The sequence below is a fragment of the Lithobates pipiens genome, unplaced genomic scaffold (assembly GCF_037356315.1).
Source record: "Lithobates pipiens isolate NorthernLeopardFrog02 unplaced genomic scaffold, aLitPip1_a1.2 Scaffold_19, whole genome shotgun sequence".
NCBI lineage: Eukaryota > Metazoa > Chordata > Amphibia > Anura > Ranidae > Lithobates > Lithobates pipiens.
The window spans coordinates 65,376,690-65,388,983 of NW_027507764.1; the positions used below are offsets into that span (position 1 = coordinate 65,376,690).

The 12,294-nt window shown below is 43.4% G+C and overlaps 1 protein-coding gene across 1 annotated transcript in view; it reads right to left on the bottom strand.

The window, feature by feature from the left end:
- The window catches only part of SRI (sorcin), a 31,401-nt gene that overhangs the window by 2,996 nt on the left and 16,111 nt on the right, over positions 1–12,294 (bottom strand). The window contains exons 2-5 of the mRNA XM_077490841.1: positions 10,306–10,377; positions 8,727–8,796; positions 3,210–3,253; positions 605–752 (exon numbers count right to left, since the gene is read on the bottom strand). Of these exons, the coding sequence (XP_077346967.1) occupies positions 605–752; positions 3,210–3,253; positions 8,727–8,796; positions 10,306–10,377 (334 nt within the window). The remainder of the gene's footprint in view (positions 1–604; positions 753–3,209; positions 3,254–8,726; positions 8,797–10,305; positions 10,378–12,294) is intronic.

Below are 12,294 nucleotides of genomic sequence, written 5' to 3' on the forward strand. Positions count from 1 at the left end.
AACTATCGGTAAGGGGTTAATTCTTCCCCATGACCACAAGTGTAAAGGAGCATTCTTCCCACTGACCATCACCCTAATGTATGTTGGAGTTGCAGATTCTCTCTCCTCTTACCTGAACCCATCCGTTCCAGCGATGAGCGCAAGACCAGCAGCTCCAGTCACTGTCTGTCCTTATTGGATAGATTGACAGTTGCAATCAAATCCAGTGACGGGGGGGGGGGGGGGGGGGGCAGCGCCCCAAGTCCTGCGGTCTGTCTCAATAGACGCAGCAGCATGACTCAGGAGTGTGCCCGCATGGGTGCCCTCATGGAAAGCGGCTCTCTGGAGGCACCCGGTGAAAGGGAGGAGCCAGGAGCACCCCAGAAGAGGAGGATTCAGGGCTGCTCTGTGCAAAACCCTTCCAAGTATACCAGGTTTGTTATTTTTATAAAAATAAAAAAAAATGATCAAACCTTTTACAACCCCTTTAATAACTTCTTTAGAGGTTTTATTGCCATCTGTGTCCCCATCAAGGACATATTCCATCTCTACCTTTCAGGAGAGGAAGTTCAGAGAATCACCTCTATGGGGACACAGGCAGAAATTAGCTTTTCCTTGTACGTACCCATAGCTGCCATAGATCTGTGAATCTCCATCCCATCCACTGATCCGCTCATGTTTGTGTCCACGGCCATGAAGTTCTGTCGCCACCCATTCAATACCATCCCAAGCTCTTTGAACTCGTTGAAGCCCAGCTTGCCTGACAGGTCCCTCTGTGCAAGGAAACGTTAAGGAAAAAAAAAAAAAAAGTCCCGGAGAACAGCACCAGTATTAAAAACAAACACACACTGCAGATTGTACCAGTAGTAGTGATACCAAGGGGCAGGGAAGAAGAAAAAAATAAAAAAAGTTTATATAGTTCAGGCTATGGCAGCCCCTGTATTCCTCTCATCACAGGTTTACTTGCCCAGCTCTACTTTGATTGACAGCAGGAGCCTCACTGTCAACACCATAGCTGGCGGCACTTTACTACTAAGCAGCAGAGCTAAAGCTTGCTGCAAAAGCAAAGGAATGTAACTATGACCCCCTCCCCCTGAAAATTGTATGGGTTGAGAGGCATGCAGTCCTGTGACCGCTAAATCCATTATTTGTCAATTAGCAATATATTTGCATGCTTTCTGCTAGGACTTCAATAATTAGGCAACGAAGACTGGTATTCTGAGAGCAAACAAGCAACACACACACACACACACACACACACACCCCCCCCCCAAAGGAGCCGGACAGAAATTTGTCAGCCAAACAGTGGCTGAACCCAGTCAGATGCAGCTGCTGTTCAGGTATTGTGACAGCGGTTGTCGTCGGCTGACTAAAACAGAGATTCCTCAGTCTGCGCTGTATAGCATGGATGATGGAACCAGCCTGCGGCATCTATTAGTTTATGGCTGGCTTAACTCCTCCTACATGGTGGGTTACAGGAAGCCAACATAAAGACAGACTAATGTACTATTTTTAATAAATGCATAACTAGAATGAATTCATTTCTGAACTTGGCAAACCTGAGAAGAAGTGGTATGGGGTGGAATATTTGCCAGCACACATCTGCATGTTGTAAAAAGTATTGGCTACTTTTTTAGCCCCCTCTAGTCTAAAGGGAAGCCAATGCACAACCTTACTGCAGAGGGTAGTCAGGACTCATGTGCACCATTGCTGTAATACAAGGGCACATAGAAAAATTATTTTCTGTTTACATGATAATGCTGCACTGGGGTGTAACGCATCACAGATATAGCATGCATGTCTGCATTGTAACATCGTGACACTTCAGTAAAATTAAAAAAGGAAAAAAGTTTAACAGTTTGATGTGTTACAATGCATTGTACCTTCCCTCACTGGCTATGTACAATGTACGCTCATATGCATACATGTTTTAGCATGCAGGCTGGTGGAAACAAGCATTTATAAATCCCAAACCTTTCATTTTAGATTTCATAGTCCATCCAGTTTAATGTGTGCGTACATATGTATCAGACACACACACACACACACACGGTTTTGGCCAGGGTGAAATCCACGAAATAAAAGTATATAAAAATATGCAGCAGGTGCACTCAAGGGCACTAAAGGCCCATGCGCGCACACACACACACACACACACACACTAAGAAAATGTAGTCGAAATGCTGACGTTGATTAAACTACATTGTAAAATTCCTCCTGCTGCAAGTCCTGTTGAATGCAAACTGCTACGTATTTTAAAGTGGTTGTATACCCAATTTTTGAACTTTTACCTACAGGAAAGCCTATAATAAGGCTTACCTGTAGGTAAAAAAAATATCTCCTAAACCTGTACGGTTTAGGAGATATTCCCCTCGGTATGCGCCGCTGACTGCAGCAGCGCATGCGCACAAGGGGATTCTCGGCCTGAAAATCTGGCAGTGGCCGGCGGCCGGAATGAAATCTCCCACGCGCATGCGCGGGAGTGACGATATCGCGGCTCCGGCCACTCACAGCGCCGGAGCCGCGATACCCGGAAGAAACGCAGAGGGAGCACGTCAGCTCCCTCGGCGTGGATCGGGCCAGATGTCGGGGCCTCGTTCTAAGGTAAGTATTTCATAATGAGCTAGTATGCGGTGCATACTAGCTCATTATGCCTTTTTCTTTGTAGGGTTATCAAAAAAAATGTGCGGGTTTACTACCGCTTTAAATACACTTTTATTTCATGGATTGCATGAAAACGGCTAAGAGGAGAGTTACCGCATGTACAGGTTGTTACAGGCATTTGGCGTTTCAAATGCCTCTAAACATCCGTCCTGAAGGCATTTTTTTTTGCTTTCCAAACAAAATGCTTCTAAACCCAACTGCCTAGAAACGACTATAATAACCTTGTGTAGATGGACTGATAAGAGAACACGGGAGAGTTCAGGGCCACCACCCAACTGCTCCTAAATGTCTGTTTATCAGCAGCCGTGTACATGAAGCCTAAATCTCTGCAGCAGAGATACAAACAGCAATAAAATCTCCTTTGAATACACTTTACTCCCTTCTGTTCCACCACTGCAAAACCTGGTAGCCAGACACCTCCTTGGGATATGGGGGGGGGGGGGGGGGTGTATTGTACTAGAGTAGAGCAAATGGCAATGAAAAAAAAAACATACATACCACATTAAGGTAAAACAAAAGTCCAGCATAAGAGAGGAACAAACTAATAAAACAGATAACAAGGATACATCCAGCATGGAAATCATCAGTCTACAGGTTTCCAGGTTAAAGGCTGTAAAGACAGAAATAAATAATTTTCACATGATGAAAACAATTCAGTAACAGGCATCTGAGCAGGAAATCTGATTCTTTGGCCCGGTTCACACTAGAATGCAGTGGGGGGCACATTCTGTGCAGGTTACCCACACCGCGTTAAACGCAATGCACTTGCGATCTGCGGAAGGTATCAGTACAATGCTAATGACGATTCTAACGCAGTGCATTGGCCTGCACCAGATCACATGGTGCAGAATTATTTTGCAAGCTAATTGTGCGGTTTTGTCAAGTAATGCATGCACTACTTTTGTTGCAGTCTGGCAGGATTTAAGCCCATTCAAATGAATGGGCTGAGATTGGCCTGTACCCAGACTGCATGTAAATTGCACAGGAACGCACAGCATGTTACTGTGCAATTCATGATGGGAACCGGCCTTTTCTGTAGAGCCACAGGGGACCCACAGAATTGATGCACAATGCAGTCTCCTGAAGTGAAACCTCTTTACAAGGTTATCAAATCCGTGAGAAATTAAACTGGAATTTTAGCTACAGTGCATTGCGAAAGTATTCGGCCCCCTTGAACTTTTCAACCTTTTGCCACATTTCAGGCTTCAAACATAAAGATATAAAGTTTTAAATTTTTTGTGAAGAATCACCAACAAGTGGGACACAATTGTGACGTGGAACGAAATCTATTGGATATTTTAAACTTTTTTAGCAAATAAAAAACTGAAAAGTGGTGCGTGCAAAATTATTCGGCCCCCTTTACTTTCAGTGCAGCAAACTTACTCCAGAAGTTCAGCGAGGATCTCTGAATGATCCAATGTTGTCCTAAATGACTGATGGTGATAAATAGAATCCACCTGTGTGTAATCAAGTCTCTGTATAAATGCACCTGCTCTGTAATAGTCTCAGGGTTCTGTTGAAAGCGCAGAGAGCATCATGAAGACCAAGTAACACACCAGGCAGGTCCGTAATACTGTTGTGGAGAAGTTTAAAGCCGGATTTGGATACAAAAATATTTTCCAAGCTTTAAACATCCCAAGGAGCATTGTGCAAGCGATCATTTTGAAATGGAAGGAGTATCAGACCACTGCAAATCTACCAAGACCTGGCCGTCCCTCTAAACTTTCAGCTCAGACAAGGAGAAGACTGATCAGAGATGCAGCCAAGAGGCCCATGATCACTCTGGATGAACTGCAGATAACTACAGCTGAGATGGGAGAGTCTGTCCATAGGACAACAATCAGTCGTACACTGCACAAATCTGGCTTTTCTGGAAGAGTGGCAAGAAGAAAGACATTTCTCAAAGATATCCATAAAAAGTCTCGTCTAAAATTTGCCACGAGCCACCTGGGAGACACACCAAACATGTGGAAGAAGGTGCTCTGGTCAGATGAAACCAAAATCCAACTTTTTGCCCACAATGCAAAACGATACGTTTGGCGTAAAAGCAACACAGCTCATCACCCTCAACACACCATCCCCACTGTCAAACATGGTGGTGGCAGCATCATGGTTTGGGCCTGCTTTTCTTCAGCAGGGACAGGGAAGATGGTTAAAATTGATGCAGCCAAATACAGGATCATTCTGGATGAAAACCCATTGGAGTCTGCAAAACACCTGAAACTGGGACGGAGATTTATCTTCCAACAAGACAATGATCCCAAACATACAGCAAAATCTACAAAGGAATGGTTCACAAATAAACGTATCCAGGTGTTAGAATGGCCAAGTGAAAGTCCAGACCTGAATCCAATCGAGAATCTGTGGAAAGAGATGAAAACTGCTGTTCACAAACGCTCTCCATCCAACCTCACTGAGCTCGAGATGTTTTGCAAGGAAGAATGGGCAAGAATTTCAGTCTCTCGATGTGAAAAACTGATAGAGACATACCCCAAGCGACTTGCAGCTGTAATCGCAGCAAAAGGTGGCTCTACAAAGTATTAACGCAAGGGGGCCGAATAATTTTGCACTCCCCACTTTTCATTTTTTTTATTAGTTAAAAAAGTTTCAAAAATCCAATAGATTTCGTTCCACTTCACAATTGTGTCCCACTTGTTGGTGATTCTTCACAAAAAATAAAATTTTATATCTTTATGTTTGAAGCCTGAAATGTGGCAAAAGGTTGAAAAGTTCAAGGGGGCCGAATACTTTCGCAAGGCACTGTATAGTTACAGATTTTGCTTCTCGGGACCATCTATCCTGCTGGAGAGGAGCATGAACAACTGGCAACATACACTTATGTTTATGGGGTGGCTCCGATGTCTTGTGGTGTCTCCTATGCACAGCTGCACCAGTTTTTAGTAAATCTCCCCAGTAGCAGTCACTATTAGAGATAGTAAAAGATATACTATGCCATGTCTCTAATTAGTGGATTCATGGGTCACCCTCCCAGGGTAAAATGAATTTGGAGGAAGAGGAGGAGCAGAAGCAGGATATAATGTATGGTGTCACATGTAATACATTGCTTACTATTAGGCTGGGTTCACACTGCTGCGGGGGGAGATCCGGATGTGATTCGCACCGCAAATCACATCCGATCTCCGTAGCGATGCGAGTACAGCCATACAGATAGTATGGCTGAATTCGCATCGCTCCCGCAGCAAACTCGCACGGGACCCTTTTTTTGGTCCGCAACAGAATCGGATCGCATGGGGGGGGGGGTTCACACCATGCGATCCGATTCCTGTGCGAGTCGGCAGATCGCACTGCGATATGCGGACGGATCTGGGGGTGTCATTAACATATCATTGACACTCCCAGCTGTCCGCATAGGGCAGTGTGAACTGCCGGCAGGAGTAATGCGATGCGGGAAAACGCCGCGGATTCGTGGCGTTCCCGCATCGCAGCGGTGTGAACCCGGCCTTAGGCTTCTTTCACACTGGGGCATTGGGAGCGTTGGCAGTAAAGTGCCGCTCTGTCGTTCTTGCCACCCTTTTCGGACACACTTAATCCCCGTTCATTGCCAAAAAAGGGTTAAAAGCACCTGTGCTCTTTGCCGGTGTTCTGCCTAATACAGTCCGCCCATCAAATGCTGTCCGCTCCGTACTGCGCATGCGCAGTACGGAGCAGCCGAAGCTTCGGAAAAACTCTGAAGTTGAACGGCGCCTGCGCCGTGAGTGGAGGAGGTAGCCCCACTATCCAAGCGGACATAGGGTTAAGAATTTTAGAGGGCCCCTCGCGGGCGAGCTTCGCTCGCCACGCTTCGGGCTCGGCCTCGCTCCGCTCGGCTCTTTTTTATTCTAACTCTATGTCCACTTGGATAGTGGGGATAGAAGCTGGACTCGCGGCGCAGGCGCCGTTCGTCCTCGGCAATTTTCGGAATCTGTGTTCCTGTGTACTGCGCATGCGCAGTACGCAGGGGACAGCATCTGATGGGGGACACTATTTTACAAGACACCGGCACTTCCACGCCGCTACCCATTGATTTCTATAGAACCTCAGTGTGAAATCAGCCTAAGCCCTTGTACACATGGTCGGAGAATCCGTCGGAATGTGTCCTATCGGACCGTGTCGTCGGATAATCTGACTGTGTGTGGTATGCATCGGACTGATTCCGTCGGACCCAATTTTCCAACATATATTTCCCGACCAACTGGTTCGATCGGACATACTCCGATCATGTGTAGAGAATTTTGATCGGACCAAGTGCCACGCATGCTCAGATCAAATTCCTACATCAAAGCTATTGGCTACTAGCCTGAACGTAGTCCCATCGTAACGAAATTACGTCATCGCGTTCTGAATGATCGGATTTTTCGACAATTTAGTCCGGCCCTGTGTATGTCCTGATACCACCTTGAAGACTGAATACAAAGTACCAATACTTTATTTTTTAATGAAATGTGACAGTGGCACCAATATGCAGCACTGATTAATTAAAAAAGATAAAAAATAAACTGGTGACACAGTGTTTATTTTATTTTTTTTGGGGGGGGGGGGGGGGGGCAGACTTTTGTATTTTTACAATTTCACTTTAAAATATTCATTACAATATTTCTTTTTTATTTTTTATTTTATTCAACCCTGTTGGGGTGTAGGGGGAGCTTTGGTGAGATGTCAGGGGTTTAGACCCCTGACATCTCTCCTTTGAGACATGGAAAGGGACTGAGGATAGAGATTCCTCAGCAGCACTGAACATGAATGGACAGGAGATGCTCTGTTATGAATGGACAGAGTCAGTAATCACCGACTCTGTGCATTCAGAAAAGGAACGATGAGTGCGACAGCAGGGAGGGGAGTGTTGAAGAGTTATAATCACCGATCTCCCCCTTTCATTAAAGCAGAAAAGGGGGACTGTCAGCTGCTTTAATGAAAGTCAGGGAGATCGCGATTATAAGGCCTCATGCACACGGACGTTTTTACATGTTAGTCTATGGCTTCATGCCCACCTAGGCGTTTTCGAGCTGCAAATGGCATAGGCGTTTTTAAGCTGTGAAAAAAAAACCCAGGACCAGTGCGTTCCGTGGCGTGGAGCTAGAGCTGTAAAAACGCGAATCGCGGGAAAACGCGCAAAAACGCGCATAAAAGCGCAACATATTTTCTTTGTTTTCTGAGTGCTATAGCCAAGAGATGTGTTTCTTAAAAAACGCTACTTAACGCTAAAAAACGTGCAAAAACGCCAATGCAAAACGCGGTAAAAATCACGTTTTTAACAACAATTTTTCCAGGCATCGGAGCTAGCTTTGCAGCCAGTTTTTTAAAACGTCCGTGTGCATGAGCACTAACTTCCCCTGCCACCGCACCGATTGTTCCCAAGTGTCCAGGTATCAGACTAGGCGTCGGGAGCATTTCCACAAGTACTCGGTATCGGCACTGATATCAATATCGGAAGCGGGACAAGTTGCCCTACTTACTGTGGAATAAAAACTTATTATTTTTATTATATATAAAATAGTGGCTTTTCCTGTATTACCATAAGTGAAAGTTTGTGAAAGGACAGACCCCGTTTGGTCAGGGAAGGGACACATGTAATCAGCACAACATAGATCCATAAAATAAAGTCCAAAACATTGACAGGATCACATCACAATTAGTGCAACTGGAACATTTCAAGGCCGCTCAGGACCCTTCATCAGGCCGGGACACCCATGTCAAGCAGTGAAAACGATAAGCCTACCTCAGACTGTACCATTTGCTACTACTTTGTTGAACTATAAATGTTTAAATAGATACAAGCAGTTTATTTGTTGCCAATATCTACATTGTTCTCCTGATCACAAAATCAATATCTGATTGATCTCAGACCGATTTAAATACATACATGCGGCCGTACATTATCGCTCCCCTCCAATAAATGGGGCCTCTGTGACAGATTGTGCTTCACCTCATTGCACAGGTGCGGTGCATATTCATGTAGAAGTAAAGAGTTTTGATTGGCTGCTATGGGAAATTTCACTTTTTTGCATTAGTGGGTTTCTCATTTGCAGTGAACTCCACACCTGCCTGGTGTCACCATGCAGAATGAAAACCCCCCAACCACTTACGTTTGTATGATCCAGCCATGCCATATTGTGTGAGACATCTCTGCAGCTCTTCAGCATCTATCTGTCCATCCTGCAAGAAAAACAAACAATTATCACAGCATCGCTCTGCAAAAAAAAAAAAAAAAAAAAAAAAAAAAAAAAAAAAAAAAAAAAAAAATCAGTCCTCAGGAGAGAAAGAGAGAAAGAAAGAGAGAAAAGAAAGAGAGAGAAAGAGAAAGAGGAGAGAAAGAGAAAGAGAGAAAGAGAAAGAGAGAAAGAGAGAGAGAGAGAAAGAGAGAGAGAGAGAGAGGAGAGAGAGAGAGAGAGAGAGAGAAGAGAGAGAGAGAGAGAGAGAGAAGAGAGAAAGAGAGAGAAGAGAGAGAGAGAGAGAGAGAGAAGAGAGAGAAAGAGAGAGAAAGAGAGAGAGAGAGAGAGAGAGAGAGAGAGAGAGAGAGAGAGAGAGAGAGAGAGAGAGAGAGAGAGAGAGAGAGAGAGAGAGAGAGAGAGAGAGAGAGAGAGAGAGAGAGAGAGAGAGAGAGAGAGAGAGAGAGAGAGAGAAAGAGAGAGAGAGAAAGAGAGAGAGAAAGAGAGAGAGAAAGAAAGAGAGAAAGAAAGAAAGAGAGAAAGAAAGAGAGAAAGAAAGAGAGAAAGAAAGAAAGAAAGAGAGAAAGAAAGAGAGAAAGAAAGAGAGAAAGAGAAAGAGAAAGAGAAAGAGAAGAGAGAGACGAAAGAAGGATGTTGTCACTCTAGGGAAGGAAGTGTGTGTGAGGACTACATAACACCTGTCCCTCTCCATAACTTTGGGGGGGGGGTGTCTGTAGCTTAATGTAACCTGGGAAGGACTGCTTGAGATAACACTGCAACGTGCACAGGACAGCACTGGATTTCCAACAAGATCACCAGTTTATGTATTTATGTATAATGACATATTTAACATAAAAAAAAAAAAAATGGAGCATTTAAAATTCCACTCTTAGAGTTTGCATACAGTTTAAAGGCTACGTTCACTTTTTGCCTCATGTTACACCCACAAAATTGCCTTCACAAATTCTAAATCTTAATGTAAGAGCCCCCCAGAGTTGCAAATAGAACTTCTAGTATTTGTATAGGCACACCCATGGTTGAATTGTTGCACAGCCATTACAGGCAATGCCCTAGAGCACTAGGGATACCAGTGACAGGCAAGGTCCATGAAGACATGGATGTCAAGGACTGACCTGCACAGAGTCCTGACGTCAACCCGATAGAACACCTTTGGGATGAATTAGAGCGGAGACTGCGAGCCAGGCCTTCTCATCCAACATCAGAGCCTGACCTCACAAATGTGCTTCTGGAAGAATAATCAAACATTCCCATAGACACACTCCTAAACCTTGTGGACAGCCTTCCCAGAAGAGTTGAAGCTGTTATAGCTGCAAAGGGTGGCAACATTGAACCCTACGGACTAAGACTTGGATGTCATTAAATTTTGTGTGTGTAAAGGCAGGCGTCCCAATACTTTTTGGCAATATAGTGTATATCACTCTTCAGATGAAAAGGATAGGATTTCCTAGGATCTTGGAGATGTCACATTCCTGGGATGGTGTAATAATAAACTCACCTGGCCTGCAACTTGTAAAAAGTGGCCATACATAGGATCTTGTTGTGGGTATCCCCCGGGAGGTGGTGCAAACTGGATAGAAAACAAAAAACAAAAACCACACATTAATTTCTGGCTCAAAATCAGTATTGCTCACATTCCATAATTTTCACATGCCTAAAAATTTGTATTTTCTAATACTGACCCACAGTAATTGCCATGTTGTATTCAAATTTAATTTAACCGACAATGCTCTACACCAGGGGTATGCAATTAGCGGACATCCAGCTGTTGCAGAACTACAAGTCCCATGAGGCATAGCAAGACTCTTATACCCACAACCATGACACCCAGAGGCAGAGGCATGATGGGACTTGTTTAGCAACAGCTAATTGCATATCCCTGCTCTACACCCTCATGTATAATTCTCCCCTCCCCCCACCAGTGTTCATACAGAAGGCACTCTCAGTTACCTGCCAGGCATCTCCCCCCCCCCCAGTGGAATCTTATCACATGAGTATTCATAGCCATGTGATCAGATTCTATTAAATGCACTGTGTTTTGCTACCTGCTTTTGGGGTGTCTAACTTTTGATTAAAGACAAACTTTTTCTGGCACCTTTTGTTTACAAATTTAAATCAGTATTGTTTTCTAGAAAAATATTTATAATTTCCAAACATTATCCTTTTTTTTTTTTTTTTTTACTTATTATCCCTTTTATTCTAGGGAATAAAATTGGCGATCATTGCAATTTTTTTTTATGTCATACAGTAGAGCTGCACAATTAATCGTCAAGAATCATTATCGCAATCTTGATTGAAGCGTTTCACAATTCTTTCTATGCAAAGAATTTTCTCTGCTCCTCTGAAGCCACAGCCATCAAACAAAAGGAGGAGAAAAACCAGGCAGTCTGCCAAGAATCAAAACATTCTTCTCCCAAACATATATTTTTTTAGTGGACGTTCTAGAGAATAAAATGGTGGTTGTTGCAATATTTTATGTCAGAATGTATTTGCGCAACAACCTAAACCAGTAAAGTTAGCCCTTTTTTATTTTGTATAATGTGAAAGATTTTACGTCGCGAGAATTGTGATCTTTTTATTCTATTCTCATTTTAGCCAGAATTGTGCTCTATTGTACAGTATTTGCGTTCTTAAAATATTCGTGTCTCAGTGATGATAAAATGATTGGACACCAAAAGTGCATCTTCCACCGTGAAAAAGAGAAAGGCTGCGCCCTCCCCAGATGACTAGGCTCCATGTTATAGGAGCCTAGCAAAGTGTGGATTGGTGTAATACAAACAATCCATTCTTTGGATACAAACAGGAGGATAATGAAGCATCAACACAGGTGGCTGCTCTTTGTTTCTCGCTCCCAAGTACGATAAAAGAAAAAAGGAGAATAAACGCCAACATAGAATAAAACCCATGATGGTTTATTGAGGTAGCAGAAGGCCAAACAGACAAGGATAAAAAAAAAAAAAAAAAAAAAAAAATTCCCCAAGGTAAAAAAACAATCTGCAGATCCCACAGGAACGAGCGTGGTGAGAATTAGCGTAGACTCCACCCTACTGATTCACAGACATGTGCACACTGAAATATTTTGTTTCATAATTTTGGTTTCATTCCGAAAAATAAATGTAGTTTCTTCCGAAATTATTTTTTTTATTTACCTTAAAAATGCATTAGTACGAAAATCCAAATTAAGGTCGAATCTGTCAACCGAAGGCTTATGGCGTATCGGATGTGCTAAGAAGATTCGATGAAGCAGCTAAACTTTCTATTTTAGCGCATTTCTGGGTTTTCTATTTTTTTACGTACGAATGTTCTTTTGTGAAATTGCCAGCTGCCGTTTTGATTATTTAGTATTTCACCTGCGTCATTTCTGCTTCCCCCCCCCTTCATTAAACCCCCCCCCCCCCCCAAAAAAAAAAAAAAAAAAAAAATTACATTTGCAAGACTGCTGTGTAAATACTGTTTTCTAAAAACAAAACCAGACACCCCACAAAGC